Source organism: Populus alba, chromosome 4 (genome assembly GCF_005239225.2).
Source record: "Populus alba chromosome 4, ASM523922v2, whole genome shotgun sequence".
Classification (NCBI taxonomy): Eukaryota; Viridiplantae; Streptophyta; class Magnoliopsida; order Malpighiales; family Salicaceae; genus Populus; species Populus alba.
This window is the reverse complement of record NC_133287.1, coordinates 2,883,333-2,906,037: the sequence shown is the minus strand read 5'-3', so window position 1 is coordinate 2,906,037 and position 22,705 is coordinate 2,883,333. Positions and strand designations below refer to the sequence as shown.

General features: G+C 32.8%; 1 protein-coding gene and 1 pseudogene across 1 annotated transcript; both read left to right on the top strand.

Annotated features, from left to right (window-relative positions):
• Positions 1 to 1,774: 1,774 nt before the first annotated feature.
• Positions 1,775 to 7,335, top strand: LOC118047273 (putative 3'(2'),5'-bisphosphate nucleotidase, mitochondrial). Its single transcript, XM_035056515.2, has 9 exons — positions 1,775 to 1,995; positions 2,082 to 2,181; positions 2,269 to 2,371; positions 3,182 to 3,393; positions 3,689 to 3,748; positions 4,785 to 5,173; positions 6,157 to 6,235; positions 6,320 to 6,370; positions 6,871 to 7,335. Exons 1-9 carry the CDS (start codon positions 1,895 to 1,897, stop codon positions 7,009 to 7,011), a joined length of 1,236 nt encoding a protein of 411 aa, XP_034912406.1. The 5' UTR covers positions 1,775 to 1,894; the 3' UTR covers positions 7,012 to 7,335.
• A 12,527-nt stretch (positions 7,336 to 19,862) lies between these two features.
• LOC118047276 (transcription factor MYB102-like) lies at positions 19,863 to 21,388 on the top strand (annotated as a pseudogene).
• Positions 21,389 to 22,705: the final 1,317 nt, after the last annotated feature.

The window sequence follows — 22,705 nt, the reverse complement described above, 5'->3', positions numbered from 1 at the left end:
AGAGACTCCTCAGCCTGCTTAAACTTCTCGTTCTTGGCGTTCGTGTAAGAGCTCGAATCAACAGAACCAGAGAAACGCCTTGCCTGCTTTGAAGAAGAAGAGCAAGCAGAATCCCTCAAGGACTTGATAGCACTTGAATCACACTTTGATGCTTGATCTTTCATCCCTTGAACCGCTCTCACCCCTGATTGGTACAGCACCCTGCTCGCGTACCTCAAGCTCATGTATTTAACGAAACAAGACCCCAGATTCTTGAATACCCAGAATAAATAAAAACAATTAAGGCTTGCTCAGGCTAATAAATATGGTGATCTGTGAAGAAAGCTGCAAGGCTCTTGATTTGTCACGTATTTTATAGAGAAAGGCGGTTAAGACCGAGGTTCTGGAAAACAACTGGCTGTGACGGGTACATTTCAGAGGAGATTGCTCAGGAAACTGCGGGCGTGGGGTCTGAACCTGTGGACTGGTGACACGTGTCGGTTTACGACAGGGACACTTGGGTAAGCAGATGAGGACACGGCAATGTCCACGCGGGATGTCGAAAGCTTATGTTGATTGGATATTTTATTTTCCGCTGATTAAGTCTTGTTTATGATTATAATATTCCGATTCCGATTAAGATATTTTCTTCCAGGGACTTGATGTGAAAAGAAAATTAGAGTTTATTAGAAAAATAATCCTCATTCGTTTTGCAGTGGAGGTGGATCTTATTTGTTTGCATGCTAATCTTTTCTGTTTTGTTTCCGCGCCAATGATAATGTGTAGAAACTTTCATCATTGTACATGGAAATTTCTAGTGTCAAATAATTATTTTAATAGTTATGCTTTTCAAAATATAAAAATTAAGAATTAATAATACACTTTAAAAAATAAAATTTCTAAGCCATTTGGGTCTTGACCCAAATGGCAACAAAGCACATCATTCAAGCCCAAACAATGGTTGTTTGAATCTTGGTCTAGTGACCTATAAAAACAACAAATTTGCATAGAAATACCATGACGATTAATGATTAAGAGTTTAATTTTTTTTTATTAATGATTAATTTTACAAGCTTTAAAATTAATGACCATGTAAACTTTTAGTGACTATCATATTAGTAATCATAGGGCTCGAATTTAAAATCATAAAAAGAACAAACCCTTTGGCTTCAAACTCTTACCATTAGACCATCTCCTAAATGAATGTCACCTAAATTTATTTTTTATATATTTTAAAAATGTTTTTGAAAAAAATATTTTTTATTTATTTTTTATTTTAAATTAATATTTTTTATTTGATATTTTTAGATCATTTTAATATACTAGCATTAAAAATAAAATTTAAAAATTTAAAAAATTATTTTAATATTTTTTTTAAAATAAAACACCACTGTTATATATAATTATCCATTCATAACAAGAAGGAGCACATGCTCCAATTGGCTCACACATCGGCATCGCCCCATGCACACAAACTTATGCCTTATTGATAGATCCTCTTGGCGAGTACAAAGCATGCACGCGTCTCCTTGTAAATTCTCTGTACAAGTACAAACAAAGGCGAGCAATGTGAAAAAGACTTGTAAATATCTTGGTCAACGGGTAATAAAAGAGTGACTATTTTGTTTAACCATCATTTTCTATTAATTTTCTTATATATTGTTTCTCTAGCCTCTACTCACTTAAATATTGAAGGATCCATCAGCCTCGAGCCTAAATACCAACCCAAAACCTCTTAGTCTAGCCCATGAAAAGCCCAAATTTCTTGCTGAAGTTTTTTCAGCTTCATCAAAAATCATTTCAGATTCTGACGACTATGCTTAGTGCAACTGAATTATCTCCACAAACTCGGGAGTTTCGGCTTCCATCCACATGAACCACTGGAGCTCCAGTAGCTGAGCTCTATCTATCATCAATGAATCTCCTTCAATCATCCTCCCAGTTTTCCACCGTCCGATTCCTTCACCTCCATCCTTCTTCCCCCACACCTCGCCGCACACGATTCCTCCCTGTGAGGTCTCTCCTCCTCCACTCCATCCAATCAAGATTCCCTTTCCAATTTAAAAATTCGTAATTAATTGTTAACAATTATTTTTCTTCAGGTCGAGTCTTCTTCCATTCACAAATCAAAACGCCAAGTACCATAGAGAACTCGAAGCTGCAGTGGATGTTGTAGAGAGAGCGTGTCGTATCTGCGTTGACGTAATTGTTTTTTTTATTCTGTTTGGTTTCCGAGAAAATGTGAGAGAGAGGAGAAGAAAATTTGATGTTTCTAATTTTATAATGCAGGTGAAAAAGTCTTTGTATTCTAGTGAAGGACGTATTGTTGAGAAGAATGATAACACTCCTGTTACAGTTGCTGATTTTGGAGTGCAGGCTTTAGTCAGTTTGGGTAATTTTACTATATTTTAAATTTCATTTCGATTAAATTGTATCCAATTTCATGTTATATGATGAAATTACAGGCACCGTGCTAGTTAATTATGTTAGAGATTAACGAAAATTCGCTTACTTATGGATCATTTTTCGATTAGATTTCTTAAGTGTTGGAATGCCTTTTTGGCAGAATTTATTTTTGTAAGTTTAAGAAATAATTTCTCGTATTATTTTCATTACATTCGGCAAATTTGCTGTCTCCTCTCGTTCCATCAAAATTGAGCTGACATTAGGTCATGCTGGAATAGTTATTCATAATTCATGATCAAATATCTGTAGGTTCAATGTATTGCCAACATTTGCTCTTGCGTTCTGCAATGCTGGTTTGACTGATCGGATATTCAGTCACGCAGAGCAAGAATTGGTTTGAGTTGACTGAACATCAGTAAAAACATCAGGTTTATGTTGAGTAGGGAAATGACTTTTTTGCTTGAAAATAAAAGAACGAACGCATCACATAAAAAATCAGTGTCATTGAATTAGGGGGCTGCCTCATGACAGTTCCATGACTTAATGGCTGTGATTTATGCGCGTGTTTCATTTCATGTTGGATTTTCATGTGTAAGTAGCACCTCGTTGTAATATTGCTATGTGTCTCCATGGGGTTCGGTGATTGACATTGTTCTTTAGTAATTTGAGGCCAGTCCCAGATAGAAAATTTCTTTCTGAAAAGAACTATTGCCATATTGTAGTTATTCTCAATGGATATGCTTTATAATTTTTGTTTTTGCTAACTGGAACTTTTGGTTTGTGTTTTTGTTGAAAGAATTGAGTAAAGTGTTCCCTTCTATTCCATTGGTGGCTGAAGAGGATTCTGATTTTGTCCGTTCTAATAATCTGGTGGATTCTGTTGTGAGTGTGGTTACTGATAAGGCAAGCTCCAATGATAAGCCATTGACAAATGCTGATGTTTTGGAAGCAATTGATAGAGGAGGAAAGAATGCTATTGTCTATGGAACCAGGCCAGCCACATATTGGGTAAGTCTAAGCAAGCTCCCAGTTACTAAAGTGAAAATTTTCAGTCAAGCTATTTATTATTTGTATTGTGGGATCTAACCATTCAAATTATTTGCATGTCTTTAGTAATTTTTTGGACAGAGTAGATGTAGTAAGTTGAGCATATCTCTTTTTCGACAATATAGTTGTGGGAGTGGTCTGCTGCTAGCATCCTATTACTTGGTGTTTGGTATCATAGGTTTTCTCTTGTGTTTGCATCAAGGCTTGCAGCTGGTTTTTACCACTTTGATTATCACTTAATCTAAAGTCAATGCAGGTACTGGATCCAATTGATGGAACCAAAGGGTTTTTGAAAGGAAGTGAGGCCTTGTATGTGGTAAGCATTATGTTTGCTGTCTTTTGTTTTAGAAATTTTATGAAATTGGAAAGGTTTGCATAGCACAGTATGATAACAATTGTTAAATTCAGAAGGTGTGACAATTATAATAATTTTTTGTCTACCACAAAAAGTGCCTTCTTGTTAACAAATTAGACAGGCTTGTTTCTAGCAGCTACATTTGACAGTCTGGAATATCTTGATCCTATTATCACTATGTTTAAAGTAATGACTGGTGTTAATATAAAGGTTTCAGATACTGACAGAACTGGTTCCTGATGAATATCTGTTCATCCAAGCATTTGATCTCCTAAGGAAGATATGATTTAGTTGGAACTTACAGTTGTAGGCTGCATACAGTTGCCGATGGAGGGGTCTATCATATATTTTCGAGACTAAATATAATAAATGTAATTTAGAACACCTGAATGATGCTTTATTTTGAATTAAGGCATGCTTATTGGAATACACATTTATAGTTACATAACCTGATGGAAGGTTTCCTGCATGCACACATAATCTTTTACTGTTTCTGGAGCTGTTATTCTTGTGGATGAATTATCTTATTGGGTAGGAAGATAGATTGTTTTATAGCTTCCAATGATTGTTCTGTATGCAGGCTTTTTCTGTCATCCAAATTCTTAATTTTAACATCTAGATGCTGGCATCCTTGTATGAAATGAGCCTTACATGATTGCCCACCCTCAAAGATCCTAGATAAAGCTTTCTGTTCTAGGAAAACCAGTTAAGCCAAGTGACTACCCTTTATATGGCCTGTTATATTGAACAACGCTAAGTGCTATGTGTATATTCTGTTGTAATTTGTAGTTTCTGGATTGAGCCTTTAACAGAAACAAAAAAATTGAAGCCAAGTCCCTGGTTTCCAAGGAAACAATTTAAGTTGCATGTACGCGTCTTCTCCGGCTTCTTTGGTATATTCCTTGAAATAAAATTTCGTTCCCCTATTTTCACTTTTGTTTTTTGTGCTATCCCCTTAGCTGTCTCCTTTGGCTAATGAAAAATGCAACTTTTTCAGGTAGGTTTGGCTCTTGTAGTTGAAGGAGACATTGTATTAGGTGTCATGGGCTGCCCTAACTGGAAGGAGGTTAGTTCCTACAATTCCACCATTGATGTTCAAGGATCTGAAAGTGTGCCCTCCAGATCAGGGATTTTAATGGTGGCCCATGTTGGCTGCGGAACATGGGCAAGGCAGCTAACAGATCTGATGGGTGTTTCTGCCAAAGTGCCTAATGGTTGGACTAGGTGCTTTGTTGATGGATGCCATATAGTACCCAAAGCACGTTTTTGCATTTCAGATAGTCAGACATGGGAGTCAGTGCCACTATCAGCATTTTTCAGCGCAACAAGTGATGCTGACGGTGTGAGCGATAAAGAGATTCTCCTTTTGCCGACATGTTGTGGAAGGTTTGGTCTTATTCACCTGCTGTTTAACCAAATCATGCTCTACTTATATATGCCTAGTTTAATTGCCATGGTGTTGTGATATAGAGTTCGCTGATTTTAAGAGTTCTTCTATTTTTTATTATCTGTTTGGAGAGTGTCTTATATTTTATCAGTGGTCACATCTTTTTCTGTGTCATGTTCTGTACAAACTCTTGCACCTCTATCATGTTGCACTTATGCTCTGTTCCATCCATTTCCATATCCTTCTTTCCATGGCAAGTTTGTTTCAGATTTTAATCTTGTTTTTGTTGTGGTCAATCCCTCAACTCCTTTATCTCTTTCTCTCATCAGTCTCAAAGTTTCTTATTGTTAACCATGGTGGTTACCAAATTACTAAAGTGGATCTCCAAAATCAAGTATTTGGTTTAAATCTAGTTGGGAAAGTATCTAGAATAATAGGCAGCATCCTTCAATTTTACTCTTTAACCAGCATATAGAATAATACGTAGCATTCTTCAATTTTATATTTTCCAAAAGCTAAAAATTCTTGGCAATGAGTTTTCTGCACTTTTATAGACATTTTCTATTTCATGAAAAGTTGTTTAAAAACTTTTTCATCACATAATCTCTAGTGATGAATGAAGCTTTTCTCTGTTTATTTAATACAATTCAGTCCTCAACTTTGGCTCTTGAAATACTAATTTTGAAGCATCTGTCAAAACACCTTTAGAATAGTAGGTGAGATTTTTTTCTTAAAAAAAGCAATATGATGTTTATGTTCATGCTTTAGTTCTTCATCTCCCAACCTTTGTGTTTCAGCCCCCTACTTTTGTGCATTTAATTTTTAACTTAGGCATCTGTGCTTCAATACTTTACCCTTTTGTTTGTGCTTCAGCTCTACATTTCTGCTTTCCATCTCCTTCCTTTTATTTTTTCAGGTCCATCACATCAATTTTGGATCGTTTTCCATGTCATTTCCATGATAAAAGTTATGTTCTATGCAGTTTGTGCAAGTACTTGATGGTGGCTTCAGGTAGAGCATCAGTCTTCATTCTTCGAGCAAGAGCTCAGACAATTATCAAGGTATAATGCTGCTTAATCTGAAGAGAAATGAATACCAAAATTGCTGTAGCATTACCTAATTCTTCAACTAAATTTATGCTATAGGTTTGGGATCATGCTGTTGGCATAATATGTGTCCATGAAGCAGGGGGGAAGGTAAAAACATCTTCACTGAACTCTTGTGAAGTTGCATGATTTTTGTCTTTGTGTGCATGCGACTTTATCTTTGGATTGAATTATTGGCTTTGTTGTCTGTTGATGAGTTAATTTAGGTTGTTATTTTGAAAGATAAACAAGCTGCTGGATACACTAATTCCTAAAGCTTCCTAAATCTGTCAAACTGAAAATTTTCCTCTTCCGTCCTTTTTTCTTCACAGATCAATCACATACTGCTATGTTGATCCTTGTTTATTGGGGATCTGCTTTCTTTTCACTTTCAGTTTGTCCACTTCTGGCTGTTCACTTTGTTGACTCAATAAGCTAAAAGACTCCATTTGCTGATCATGTTCAAGCTTGGTCTTATCTTTTTTTTTTTAGTTTGCTTTCATAAAAAACAAATAAATCCAACTCTCGCATAAACGAGCTGGAACAAAATTTTGGTGATTTAGTAAATAATAACTTTTCTTGATTCTAACAACATGCTTATGTTTGATTAGGTGACTGACTGGAAAGGCAGTGATATTGATCTTGCTGCAGATCAAGTTGAAAGAAGAATCGTATTCCCTTCAATGGGCGTTCTTGTGACTAATGTCACTATACACAACCAGATCCTGGAGATGATTTCTTCTACTTCATGATTTTTTTAACGGTGAATACCCATCATTCTGGTTAGAACTTCAGTTCATTCTGCAAACCCGCAATTCTTTAGATGATCTTAATCTCAGTTCACAAAAGTGCACATGTGAATTATCATGCTAGACCATTCAAAGTTCATTTTCTTCAAAGTTTCTTAGGTTGAGTTAAGCAGCCAGTAGAAGTAGAACTCCATGAAATTATGAAATGGAGAACCAGAAGTCACTGCTGTATTTCCTATTTTTTCCAGGTGGATGAATCCCTGTCATTTTTTTTTTTATGTGAATGACCTATAGGATTGGTAACGCAGCATGACATCTTGACGTACATGTGAAAGGGAGACCTAAATTAATGCACGTCTAAGGAACTAGTGGTTTTCATGTGGTCCGGTGGGAAGCATGTCGTGGTCGATTTTGCTCATTTCTTCTCTCTCTAAATCAGCAACGCAATGCATGACGTCTCGTGAAGTGATGATTGAGTGTTGATTTGTAGGGTTAGGAAAAGAGGAAGGAACCCATTTTACAGTACATTAATTAATGTTGTGTGAGTCACTGTATTCATCATGCTAATACTAAGTGTTCCAAGATGCATAATCTGTGGATGCACGTGAGTGGTTTGAACCTTGCACAAGCTTTTAAATGTTCATGGTACTATGGATTACTGATTTTTCAAAATTTGACGAGAAATTCTTCACTTGTTGCCAGAACTGAACTCATCAACGATTTGTTTTGTTCTTGGTCATCATTTATCCACACAATCAAGGTATTGTAAATCGTGTTTTTTTTAAATTTTATTTATATTTTTAAATTATTTTAATGTGGTAATATTAAAAATAATTTATTAAAAATAAAAAAATAAGTTTAATATATTTTTAAATAAAAAATATTTTAAATTACAATCGGCGGAAAAGACTTTGGTGCAGCTTTCTTTATGCGTTTTTTTTCGCTACAGTATTGTCAATTCATATTAATTGTCACCACATGCAAAATACGAAGTTATTGTTTCCTATTGGAAAGTGAAAGCTCGTTCTAGCTATGGCGGCTACTTCTCTCTGTCAACTGTTGAATTTCGTTTTTGTAGTTCCTTCTGTATTGGCACCTACAACAGTTTCACACGCTGACAATTTTCTATGGCTTATTGAGGGAGGGGAGGGGCCATGCCTTGATACATAGGAGTGGTTTTTTTTACCGCCTCAGAGCTCTCAATTGCATGCAATTTTATTTTTTTTCTAAACACCGGCCTAATTTATCTCTAATGATAGGGTTAAGCACTTCTGTAACACTAACACATCTCGAGATTACGAGGCTGTTTATTTATGCGGTAGAGATTATGTTTAAAGTAAAATGCAAGAGTCAAGTGTTTGGTAAAGAAAAAACAACTAATTATTGTTCATGGACCTCATTATTTTCTATGTTTGCAGCGCAGGATTGAAAGAAACAACTATCACATGCTTTTCTTGCACTGTTCAATGAACAATGCAATTAACATGAACAATGTATATTTGATACACTGTTCATGTGAACAGTGCAAGAGAATTACATTGTTCACTTAAAAAATAGTAAACAGTGCAATTCACTTGCACTGTGTGAATTCTTTTTTGTTTAGTGTGTTATTTTTTTTTAACATTTTTTTTTAAAAATTAGTTTAATGTGAATTTTATATATGATAATATTTTATCTAATTTTATTACACGATAAAAAAAATTATGAAAACTCTAGTTCTTGTCGGATGTATTTTGTACGTAATGGAATTGTAGATGGTTTCATAGAATAATAAAAAAAAATTATATTAAGTATGATTTATTTCATGATGTAATAACAATAGTTAAATCCATAATATTTAAATTAAAAATCATCAATATTAATATATATTTTTTTAAAATTATTTTATAACCTCAATTTTAAAAGCATTTTTAACCAAACACATTAAACTACCTTTTCTTCAACCTCAATTTAAACCACAGTTTTAACCAAAACACCTATTTTTTCAAACCAATCTAAACTAAAAGTACTTTTTATAAAATAATTTTTTTCAAATCATAATCACAACATCTATCACAATACCAAATACACTATACATTTATTTTGTGCCTTCGTGGTCCACTAACCTCTAAGCTTTTGCTATCATATGCCATGCAAACATTAACTTGCATCCAAGGATATTTTTAACTTTCTAAGCATATTTAAACTACTTATTTTTCCTAGGAAGAGACAAAAATAAAGCTTCCTTAAAAGGTTTTTTTTCCCTTTTTAGTTTTATATATATATATATATATATATATATATATTATATATATATATATATAATTAAGTTGACTTAGTAATAATTTAGACTTTCACAAATATAGAATATTAATAAAAAAAAAGTTGTTGATCAAAGCATGAGAGCGTCCTACCATTTATATTTCATATTTAATTTAGTTCTTATTATTTTAATTACTATTTATTTTGTTTTTTAATCTTTTTTTGATTGTTTTTTTTCTTTAATTTCATCCCTAATCATCATATTTTATTTGATTTTTTTTTTATCAATCCTCATTCATTTGATATTTTTAAATCCTTCCACTAATTATTTATTTTTTTAATTTCATCCCTTGTAATTTGATTTCAATTTTTTTTTATGTTGACTGTCGCACGTGTGCGGCGGTGCGGCGATCGTCCACCCTCAAGGAAAAAAAAATCAGAATATTTATTCCTGGCAAAAAGGGAGAGACAAGGAATTCTTGTCTCTACATGTGAAAATATGGACTGGGAGTCGCCACCTAGTATTCTGGTTACTAGGAACCTTAACTGGTCTTTAGAGATCGGGCACGGAGACTGGTTGCGTAAAGGGAAGGTATTAGCACCCCAACTACGCCCTACCTAAGGTAAGCTGCATTGTTTTGTCTAATAAAATCTATGTCATGTTGTGGTTTCCTATTGTCCAAAATATGCATTACATGTAATGTCATACCCCGGGTTCTATTGTCCAAAAAAAAAAAAAGAATTAAATATCTGGAATACGCATTACGTGTAATGTCATACTCCAGGTTTTATTGTCCAAAAAAAAGAATTAAATATCCGGAATATGCATTACGTGTAAAGTCATACCCCGGATACTAAGAGACAAACAAAATAAAATTTTTGTTGTTTTTGAAATATTGGCCAATATTCTCTTGACTTTAATAAACTGGTTATTAAAGCCAAAATGCATGCTAAAACATTTTTTGGTGTATGAAAAATACAATATGAATTTTTAGCTTTGAGACACTTGGCCGTATGCACAAAAACATTTTTTTCTCTTTTTTTTTAATTTTTTTGTATTTTTGTGGAAGTTTTTGACGAAAACCGGGTATTTAAAAATCAGATTTTTATATTTTTAACAACATAAAAAAAATACCACCAAATATTAATCAAAATGACATAAAAATTACGCGGAAAAAAGTGTAAAATGCTGAAACAAATATTTTTTGATTTTTTTTAAATGGGCCGGATCAGGCCCAAAAATATGGGCTGGGCCGAACCCGGCCAAAGAATGAGCTGGTCACTGTGCACATAGTAACCGGGTTACTGTGTGTACAGTAACCAGAGAATTAATCTGCGGGTTACTGTGCACATGCACAGTACCGTGAATTAATTAGCGAGTTACTCGCTAATTAATCTTCATCTGCTGCAGAACGTAAACGTTCTGCATGCAGATGAAGCTGAACAAAAAAAACGACGGGAAAGGCTACCTGGAGCGGTGGTGATGTTGGCAGCAACTGATGTGGCAGGGGTGGCGGCGGCGGAACTGGCTGTTCGCGGTGGCCGGCGGTTTTCCTTCTCTCTCTCTCCTCTGTTTTTTTCTGTTTTCTTCTCTGCTTCTTCCTCTCTTCTCTGCCTTCTCTCCTCTCTTCTCTCGGTCTTCTCCCTCTCTTCTCCCTTCTGTTCCCTCTCTCTCGGTCTCCTCTCCTCTTTTTTTCTCTCTCTCGGGTCTCCTCTCCTCTATTTATAGAGCCTGTGAGCATGTTTTTTTTTCATTGTGGAGCCGAGGAACGGGTCATGCGGCGGCTGGTCAGGCGCGGCTGTCCAGGCGTGCCTACCTCAGTTTCGGCGGTGCGGTAGGTGGTCGGCCAATGTCTTCAGTCGGTGGGCTAGAGGGACCGGCGGTCGGTGGGCTTGAGGGACCGGCGTCATTAAATATGCATTTTTTTTCCTTCTTTGCTGCTGTGTGTTCGGCGGGGAAGAAAGGGGAACAGTGCCGTTCAAAACGGCACTGTTTTGAGCTTTTTTTTTTTTTAATTTTAATTTTTTTTTTTTTTGTATTTATTATTTTTTATGGGGACCCAAAAATGGGTTACAACATTGACTTTGCCCCTTTTTTTTTTTACTGATGTTTATTTTATTTTGAATCTTTTTTATTGTATTTTATTTTTAGATTTCATCCCTTGATTTTTTTTTTATTGAGCCATTAGCTTTGTAGGTTAACATGGGTTGACTTTGATCTTTTTATAAATTTGATTTGTTTTCAATTTCATCCTTTAATATTTTATTTTTTCATGTTTTTTTTTTTCGCTTTCCTTTCCACAGGATTATCCAAATCCAATGCCCATGGCCGTGTGGTTGGTGAGTTAATCCGAGTTGATTTGATTTTTTTTTGTTGCTTTTTTATTATTATTTTTTTAGTTTCATGCCTCAATATTTTTTTATTGATAATTTTACTTTGTTGTTTTTTTGGGTTTATCTTCTACATAGTCAAACTAGACCTCATAACTATGATCATGAGTTTTGAAGGTTAACATTAGTTAAATTTTGTCTTTTTTTACGTTATTTTTAATTTATTTTTTCAATTTCATAATCCAACATTTATTGTTTTGAGAGGTGGTCTTTGTTCTTTTTTTCTCACTTTTCTTTCTACGTGGTTATCCCAATTTTGTTCTCATGATCACCGGGTTAGCGGGTTAACTGTGGTTGACTCAAATTTTTTTTTCCCTTAGTTTTTTTAGAATAATTTTTTAAAATGTTTTATGCCTCGATATTTTTTTATTGAGAATTTATTTTTGTTGTGTTTTTTGGATTTTCCTTTTACACGTTAAGTCTTGGTCTCATGATCTTGACCAGGAGTTTCAATGGTTACCACGGGTTGACATTGGTTCTTTTTAGTTTTTCTTTTAATTTTATTTTTCAACATTTAATTTTTTAGGAATTGGTCTTCATGCTTTTTTTTTTTCACTTTTTTTTCTATGGGGTTATCTTAATCATATATCTTTAGTCACAAGGTTAACGGGTTAACATGATTGACCTGAATTTACTTTTTTCAATTTTAATATTTAACATTGGGTTGTTTTATAGTTGAATTTTATGGGTTGATTCAGTTCACTTTCATTTGCGATTTTTAACCTTTTATTTACCTATATAATCATTTGATTATATATATTAAAAAAATTCTAGGATACATAGTTGTTAAAACACAACTTAGCACAAGACTTGTATTGTGAGATCAAATATGATAATATTTATTTTTTAATTTCATCTTTCAACATTTATTTTTTTTTAGAATTTATCCTCATGTTTTCTTTCCTTATTTTTCTTTCTATGGAGTTATCTCAATTATGTGCTCAGGGTTGTGGGATTAGCGTTGGTATAGAGGTTCACTTAAGTCTTTTTTTTTCTTTTTTAAATTAATTTTTTTTTCCAGTTTCACCATTCAACTTTGAATTATGACTTTTTTTATATTTTTTATTAGTGCAAATGATTGTTTCACCAAATAAAAATAATGTTATAAGAAACATAGTTGTTAAACATAACTAAATACATGATTTGTGTTGTAAGATCAAATATTTTAATCCTAGTTATCTTTTGATCAAATATTAATTTAATTAATTAGATGTGTGTATAAACATTTCAATTTGTGATTAAGAAGTTTTTTGTATCTAAAAATACATCAGAAAAGCCTGCATAATTATTTTTTTTTATTGAAAAAAAAAACCGTTAGTTGCAAAACTCTAGTACAAAACTAGTTAATTATGAACTAAAAAAGGAGGGGTTTTATTATAACCCTCTTCGCAAAGTACTATTTGTTTGAATAGTGTTTTTCTCTCTTTTTTTTCTCCATTTTCTTTTCTTCTTTGTTTTGTTTTTGATCAATGCTATATATATATATATATTGAGTTATCACATCCTCATGACAATGATCGTCAGTTTGGTGGGTTAACTCGGTTAACTAAGATTTTTTTTCTTAATTAACCTTTTTTTTCAATTTTATATTTTAATATTAGATTGATTAAGAATTAGATTTCATGATTTACTTTGTTTACTTTCAATTATGTTATTTCAGTTTCATGATTTAGGAATAGTGTTTAACGGGTTAACCTGAGTTGACTCGAGTTATTTTTTGTGTCTTTTTTTTTTATTTGAATCATTTTTTTTTTCAATTTCATCATTCAACACTAGATTGGTTGAGAATTGAGATATATAATCTGTTTTGATTTACTTTTTATGAGGATATCTTAGTATCACGATTAAGGTCGCGAGTTTTGACATTTTAATCATAGTTAAATTGATTCATTTTTTATTTTATTTCTAAGATGTTATTATTTTGATTTCATGTTCCATGTCACTAGTCCTTCAACAATGAATTTTCTTTTTATTGGACTGTTCCCATCTCATATCCTAGGTCGCAAGTTTGCTTGGTTAATCCAATTGACTAATGTTTTTTTATTTTTAACTGACTTTTTTTCCAAATTCATAATGTAGTATTGTGTTTGATTGGAAATAAACTTCATAATTTTTTTTTGGTTTATTTTTTATTAAATTATCTCGGTCTCATAATCCAAGGATAATACTTAACAGGTTAACCTAGGTTGATTTGGTTTATTTTTTGTGTCATTTTTTAATTAATTTTTTTTACAGATTTCATAGTTCAACATTAGGTCCTTCATAGGCGATAAAGAATTGAGCTTCATAATTTTTTTTAATCTGCTCTCTATGAGGTTATTTTAGTCTTATGACCAAAGTGGCGGATTTGATAGGTTAACCCGAGTTAAATAAGATCTTTTTTTTTTCTTTCTATGAGGTTATTTCGATCTGATGACTTGGATCGTAAGTTTGGTTGATTGACTTAGTTTGTTTTTATGTTCTTTTTTAATTGATTTCTGTTTTTTAATCTCATCTTTTAATATTAGATTGATTGGAGATTGAAATTTGTAATTTGTTTCGATTTGCTTTACATGAAGTTATTTCAGTTTTATGACATGGGGCGCGGGTTTGACAAGTTAACTTTGACTGCTTTTGGAGGTCCTTTTTTAATTATTTTTGTTTCAATTTCATTCTTCTACGTTGGATTGATTGATAATTAAGTTTTGTAATTTATTTTGATTTACTTTTCATGGAGTTATCATAGTCTTATAATCTGAATTATGAATTTGATATGTTAACTCGGGTCGACCCAAGTCAATATAACATGTTGTTATTTTAATATTAAAAAAAAGATATCATCTTGAATTATTTTTTAGTCAAACTATGTTTTTACAGATTGTATGAGTTGTTTTTAGATCCATAAAATTAATTGGATTACATGAAATCAATTCTTACACAATCTAAATTTATTTCCATTAAAAAAATTAATAATACATAAATATTTTGTATATTAAAAAAAATTTAACCCGAGCTATATCCTATCACGAGTAAGATGTACAAGTGTGTCTCGTATATCGTTGTTTTGTTGTACCAATAAATGTAAAGTCAAACATGTGAAGTTGTACATAAGAACCTTCAGGTTTCAAACCAATCTTCTTTGGCCACGTTAATTTTAGGTCAGAAATCATGGCTTCTCTCAATCACCGTTCCAAGAACTTATCATGATTCACTGCTAATTTGCCCCACGAACGCCAGGATGCTTAGGTTGGACGGATAATAAAAGCACACAAATCACGGGAAAATATTTCTCGATACTTCTCTAGGGCCAGATGTGTTCTTCTCTCTATTAACAAAACACTAAACCTTCGCTCATCGCCATGAATATGATAGATAATTAGAATTAAAAACAAGCTCAGGCTCAGTCACCCAGATAGGGACTAGCTACGTGCTAAATATTTAATTAAGTTTATGGCTAAGCTTAAAATAGTAACAAGGTGGCACGGCATCCACAGATGTTTTGGATCTCGTATCTAAAAATAGCTCTAAATAAATTATACGGTCGTTGAGAATACATACATTAAGCGTAACACGTATGCAGCTTCTTTGGGTAACCCGTGCACAAAGCAAACCCTGAAAATTGGACAAGTAATTACCATATCAAGCAGGAGATGTAATCACGATCGATGTTTTAAATGATTAAGCATTAATCTCTACTTGTTAATCCTCTAATATGGTGATTAGGCCATTTTAATTAGTTTTTTTGACACGGGGTGTCTCCATTACAACAAGCACGGCGACGTTGAGCAAGCCTGAGATGACGGGCGTGTTAATCTTCATCAATTTTATCAGTATATTTTAGTTAGTTAAAAGCTTTACTATATATATATTGTGGTGCCTTCATTCTATGAAGATGAATATTTTTATTGTCCACAAGCTAAGCGAAGGGGTTAATTAATTCTAAACAAATGATCATGGAGATTAATAATAATTGATACATCAAGGTTAGAAGGGTGCACAAGCAAGCCAATGAGGATGAGGGATAGCAGGGTCAAGCTTTATAGGGAAAATTTGGTAGAAATATAACAATAATATAAGATTGATATAATAATATATATTTGACCATTTACATATCAATTTACATTGATGGCTAGCTGGAGGTGAATAAGACATTTTTTCACGATTTTCAAATGGTGAAGAATAGAAATTCCACATGAAAGCTGATCTTATTATATATATGATAATTGTACGATATGATGATGAAAATTGAACTCAAGAGGGAGGAATTAATCCTGTTTTTTATCCAATATATATGCTTGGTTCATACAATAAACTTTACTTCAATTATTAATTCAAAATACTTCACAATCACGAAAGCACTCTTGTATTGTTATGTGTATATATATATATATATATATACACACACACACACTGCTTGATTATCCCACTAGAGATATGGCATAGTTGGTGGCTACTGGCTACAATAATCAACAAAATATAATATTGCATCCATAGATAATTCGTTGATGTCAAGGGAAAAAAAGAAAGAAGCGAAGACTTGTTGTTGTCGAGGGCGCCAGACATGAGTCGTCAGGAAATATATAACGTGGCAGCCTATTGATGGTTAAATCTTGGAAACCTATGTTTCCTGTGCGTGGTCCTCAACTTGGAGAGTATGATTACACGTTTAAGGCTAATCAATCACCAGATTTTTTTTAATTAGAAAAGGTATTATGCAAAAAGCTATTTATAGAAACTACTGACTACTAATAATATTTATATGTAAAGAGGTCGACGTCATTCACGCAAATATGATATGAATTTGGATGATTATCCCCATTTTTATAGTTTGATTTTAGGATATAGCAAGGAAAAAAATGTTTTTACTGATGAATGAATGTGAGTTATATGTTTTTTATTTGAAAATATATTAAAAAATATATATTTTTATTTTTAAAAAATTATTTTTAATATCAGTATATCAAAATATATAATTTAAAAATATAAAAAATTAATTTAAAATAAAAAAATTTAAAATTTAATCAATTCCCGTATGGAACACAATATCTAATAAGAGCTTATTATATGATGATGTCGGGTAATCATTTTGTTTATAATTTAATTTCCACGCAAGGAGTTGGTGAAATAATGCATGATTGACGAGAGACATGCTTTCTTCTTTGTTAGTAATGTAGTTTCTAATCTCTAATTACATTGTCTGCGGAGAAATTTTCTTAATGAATTTTTTAATTATATTATAGAGGATTTGTCTATGCTCGAACTAAATGCGAAAAACCTAACCAAAGAAATCCCTCGACTATGAAATAAATAAAAAAAATATTCTCTTCAAGTTTTGTCGACGCCATATGAATTGGAGGCAAGTACCTCTGATTAAAGAAAGCTTTAAATGAAGTACCTTTTTTCTTAATTTCAATTATTACATTATATATGGCCATAAAAATTGAAAAATGAGAGATAGATCACGTAAAAGTCTACACAATTTCAAATCAATCCATATATTTAGTGCTATAAATCTTAACTATTTTCATGACTTTATTGAGAAGAACAAAAAGGTGGGAGATGAGAAAAGAAAGGAAGGAAGGAATTAAAAAGGTTTTACCACTATTTGAGCGTGGAAAGTTGCAGGACCATATTAAAAGGCTGGGCATCATTAGTCTTAGCTTAGACCAGCCGCTAATAAGTCCCAAATAAACACTTTTCTTTCTCAAAATTTTCTTTCTTTTCGGCTTCCTTTAACATGATCTTTTTGCAGTTTTTTCCACTTTTTTTTTTTAAGATTTTAATTACTTACAGTTAGATGCCATTCTAATCTGTGTTCATATTGGTTTCGAGTTATGCAACCAAAAAGTTTGCCCCACAAAGGAGGCTATATTACACTTTTTTTTTTTATGTGTTATCAAAATAATTATGTAGGTTATTTATGCGCATTTCCACTAATTTCTTGAAATTCTAAAAATTAATAATCATATAAATTTTTAATAACTCTGAAATTTGTAATATTTAAACTGATAACCTTTAAAATATAAATTTAATATCTGATCAATTATGCTATACTTTTTAGGATTAACTGCATTATATTTTTTATGAACCTTTTTATACTGATTATTGGGTTAGTTATGAAATTTATATATCCCTTTGGTGACATAAACAAATCATGCTATTATCTTATTATACGATATAATTTAAGTGGAGATAATCTAGAAACACACACGCATGCAAGAACCGATCATGAAATATATGGTTATAATAAATCTAGACAGCAGATTTATGAACTACGTACTGTTGGAAAGTAGTGCATAAACAAAAAATTATATATGCCCCAGAAAATTTATTGGAAGTGTTCCTAGCTAGGTCTATAATTCTTTAATTTAATTTGCTGAGGTGCTAGCTGTTCTTAGTCTACTCATGAAGAGAAGCTATGATCCCTGAAAATAATTGCTCAATCAATTTGTCGAAAGTCAATGGAGTTGAGTTCTTGACATTTTTGCTCGACAGAAACCACTCTAGTACTTGTGGGTAAGGAAGAAAGAGAATAATGGAAGTTGTGATAACGTTGATAATAAAGGAAGAAGATGAGTGCATGAAAATTAGACAAACCCTTCCTTTTGATTAGTTGGCTCTTGTGCATTTGCATTAATGCTGAAACATGAACACGGAAAATCAAAGGTTGGGCGGACTAACTATAATTCCTACGTCCAAGCCAGTTAGGCTACGTGTTATAGTCCTTTGTATTCACACTAATCAAACCTGTTTTCGTTGGGTTTTTTTTTTTTTGTGCTAAATATGAATATAAAATTTCGATTTGATAGATTAACTCAATAATTTGTTGGCTTGAAATTGATTTTGGTTACGTTTTATTTTGAATTTTATTGTTTTTAATGAAACAATATTTTTTATTTTTTTAAAAAAAAATTATGCTTTTGATTGACTCATAATTATCTCATATGTATACAGGTCAACCCTTGATCTAGATTTTGATCTGAATTGATTGTTGTAACTGTGATGCTGAATAAAGCTCCAAGCTTGAGCCTTCTTGACAAATCACAATTTTATAAAAGAATAAAAATCTACTTTCATTCCGATGCTTGATTTTCTGATAAGCTGCATCTTATATTAGAAAAATTACAACATTTTTTTTATGAAAAAAAGTATATGTCGTTGACGTGAAGCAGGCCACGTATATATAAAATTTGTTTTTCTCATCAACATCAGATAAAGAGAAAAAAATATATAAACTCAAATAAAAATCTTATTTGGAAAATGATTGGAGGAGAACTCCTTTATATATATCATCATAAATGCTCCTGTATTTCGGCGAAAAAACCTAACTCTATTATTGCCGTAGTGAATTAAATACGCTTCCCTTTGTTTATTACGCCCAAATTCAGTCATGCTAGCTGGGTTAATCCAAAAAATTTGGAATTCAGGCATGATCTCAACCATGTTTTTAGTTGAATTGGAGAAATTATAGTGACGTTGTCAAATCCAATTCAAACTTAATCATATTAAAATTATTATTTTTTAAAAAAAATATTATTTTAATAAAAATAATTAACCCAATAAATTTTTTTTCTAGTTTGGCCTTGAGCAAAGTATGTTCCCCTGATCAGGTCAGTCCTGAACAAACTAAAAAAATGATAGAAAAATGATTCATAAATGTGCTAAAATCTAGACATATATAGAACATGATGAGTTCATGTTAATTTAAAAAGGGACAAAAAGAGTATTTCCACTATAAAAAAAAAATATGTATTAAATCAAGCACACACTAAAAGCTCAAGCCAGCCATCTGAACTTGTAAAATGGAGCCATGCATGAATTGAATTAAGAAGATCGAGAAGAAACCCTGTAGCAAAGGTAATGTTTAAGCAATTTGAGTACGTGCCTTTTTCACGTTGGTGACAGCTAATATGAATCTAGAAAGCAGGGGATTGCACTTTCAGCCTGAAAATGATATATATTATTATTATTATTATGAATAAGACTTGAGACCCCTTATTAATATATAGTAAGATCTTGCATAACAAGATTATTATTATTATTATTATTATTATTATTGCTCCTGCTACTATTATGTACGTAGAGAGAAAGATTGGACTTTATATTATATTATATTTTATTTTTGTTTTCAAAGAGAAGGGACAGGTGGCATTATTGATAAGCAGAGGACGGCACCAAATCCTGTTGACTTCATTTTGTTTCCTACCCTTCGCTTGGATTACTATTTATAGTACACAGACACAAGTATATGATGCCCATACGGACGCTACTTCGATTTCCTTGTTCGAAAACTAAAGGATAAATCTCTCCTTCTCTACCTCCGTATAATTTCTCTCTATAATTACTTACTATACCTAGCCGTTGAGACCACTGCAGCATGGGTAGAGCACCTTGTTGTGACAAAAATGGGCTAAAGAAAGGGCCATGGACCCCGGAAGAGGATCAGAAGCTGGTTGATTACATACAAAAACATGGCTATGGCAACTGGAGGACACTTCCAAAGAATGCTGGTATGTTAATTACTGGTTAATTTGTATGTCGGTTTGATACTGTCAGATTTTGTGGAGTTGGTGTTGATAGGTTTTTCTTGTTCTGTTTAGGGTTGCAAAGGTGTGGAAAGAGTTGTCGTCTTCGTTGGACTAACTATCTGAGGCCTGATATCAAGAGAGGTCGGTTTTCTTTCGAAGAAGAGGAGACAATAATTCAGCTGCATAGTATATGGGGAAACAAGTAAGTCTGTATTCACAAGCATACATGCATGGCTACTTTTTCCATAGTTTGGCTCTAACTTAACTTCTTTTTTTTTGTTTTTGTTTGATGTATTGATCATTATAGGTGGTCTGCCATTGCTGCTCGATTGCCTGGACGAACAGACAACGAGATCAAGAACTACTGGAACACACACATTAGGAAGAGGCTTCTAAGAATGGGAATTGATCCGGTGACTCATAGTCCAAGACTTGATCTTCTTGACCTCTCCTCAATCCTGAGCTCATCTCTTTACAGCTCCTCTGATCACATGAACATGTCAAGAATGCTCGGTGTCCAACCTTTAGTGAACCCAGGATCACTTCTAAGGCTAGCCACATCTCTCTTATCTTCTCAACGTGACCAAACCCAAAGCTTCGTCATCCAAAGTGGTCAAGAAGAAAACCATCTTCCCAACCCACAAGTCGAACAAAGCCAATACCAATCGATGATTCATCAAGCTAACATCCAGTTTCAAACCGCAGGTCAAGAAATGCCTACTTGCACTACATTGACTACCAGCCCTTGTGTTTCCTTTTCTAACGAAGCACGAATTATGGACCCTAATGTGGACCAATACCAGTCAAGTACCATTACCAACTTTAGCTCTCCAAATTCTCAGTTAAGTACTCATGATCATCAGTGGCAAAGCAATGGAATGGGCTCCAATTTAGCTGAAGATTATTATGTGCCTGCTGTATCAAGTTACAACAGCAACGGCTACTACGGGTCTGACCTTATGGACCCTTCTTCCGAGACCTCGACTTTTATCTCCAACAGCAGCAACCAGAAACTTTGGTTTTTGCTTCAGTTTTAAATCAACTCCTTCTTCAAGTCCCGCGCCATTGAACTCGAATTCAACCTACATCAATGGCAGCAGCGCTGAAGATGAGAGGGAAAGCTACTGCAGCAACATCTTGAAATTCGAAATCCCAGATATTTTGGATGCTATTAACTTCATGTAATCTAATGTAATGTATCGGAAATCAATGAAATTGATCAGAATAGTTTTCTTTTTTAATTTTCCCATCCAAATAATAATTACGTACTAATTTGAATTTTCTTACCTTAATTACTTTATCAGCAAGCGAGCTACCCATGTTTTCTTTCCTGACTATATTAAACAGAAGTTTCCATTGTTGATCACTCCATCCACTTCTTTTATCCCATTAATTAACATGCCATCTTATTATAATCACATACCATTTCTTGGATTTAATTACTTCTATTAATGATTATAAAAGGAAAATGTCTCTCTTCCTATCACGTCCGTACGTACGTACCCATTACTTCATTAATATAACAATTTTTAAAATAATAAGTACATTTATGAAACATGTTAGTTTTCAAGTTGAAGTTAATAATTTGTTTCCATATTAATATTACTTCAGAATTAAATTCAAAAAGAGATTGTGTAATAAGATTTCTTTTTTGAATGCACTTTAAATCGAAAATAAAAATGGCCTTATCTCATGCTCGAGAAAAAACAAGTTGTGTGAGTAAAAATTAACCAAAAAATAATCTCTGACCACTAAAAAGCAAAAGGAATGATCACAAAATTGTACAATCAAGCAATCGTAGGGAAGTAAGATACGGCTCCAAAGATCCCGAAAATAGTCAAAATCCGGCGAGTAACAGCCGGAGCATGTAAAGTGTACAAGTGCCCCTGCCACCTGTAGGATTAACTGTCCTTTAACGCACTATTAAAGTAGTAATTTACATAAATGCATGGGGATAATGTAAGCTTTGACGAATTAAAGTGTGCACGTGTCAATGCTTTAGCGGTGACTTATGTTTTTAAAAGTGGGGACCACGGCTTGCTTTATTGAAAACCATGGCGTGGCTCTTGTGCTGCTTTTGTCTCTTTATTATCTTCAAACCAGAGATGTTATAATGACGTCATTTACATGTGGACTCAATTATAGGAGAATGGGTCCCACTGATTAAGGTCTTGGTTTTAGTTACTGGTTGACCTGGTAATAATTATTAGAGCATCTCCATATTTTATTTTTTTAATTAAGCATTTTAACCCAACAGCCAATTGAAAAGCCAAAATGACTCTTTAAGTTGAGAGGAGCTATTTCTACATGTTACTGCTAGAAATAGCAAAAAAAAATAACTTTACCAACGGCTATTTTTATAGCCATTGGTTAACAATATTTTTTTTTCTTTAAAAACAAGGAAATAAACTTGTTTCTTGTTTTAAATTTTTTTAAAAGCATGATTTAAAAAATAAAATAAAATAAAATTTAAAATATTAATGGTTTTTTTTTCAAAAGTTTGAATTTAAATTTACTTTTAAAAAAATTAAATTTTTTAACAGTAACATATACAACTG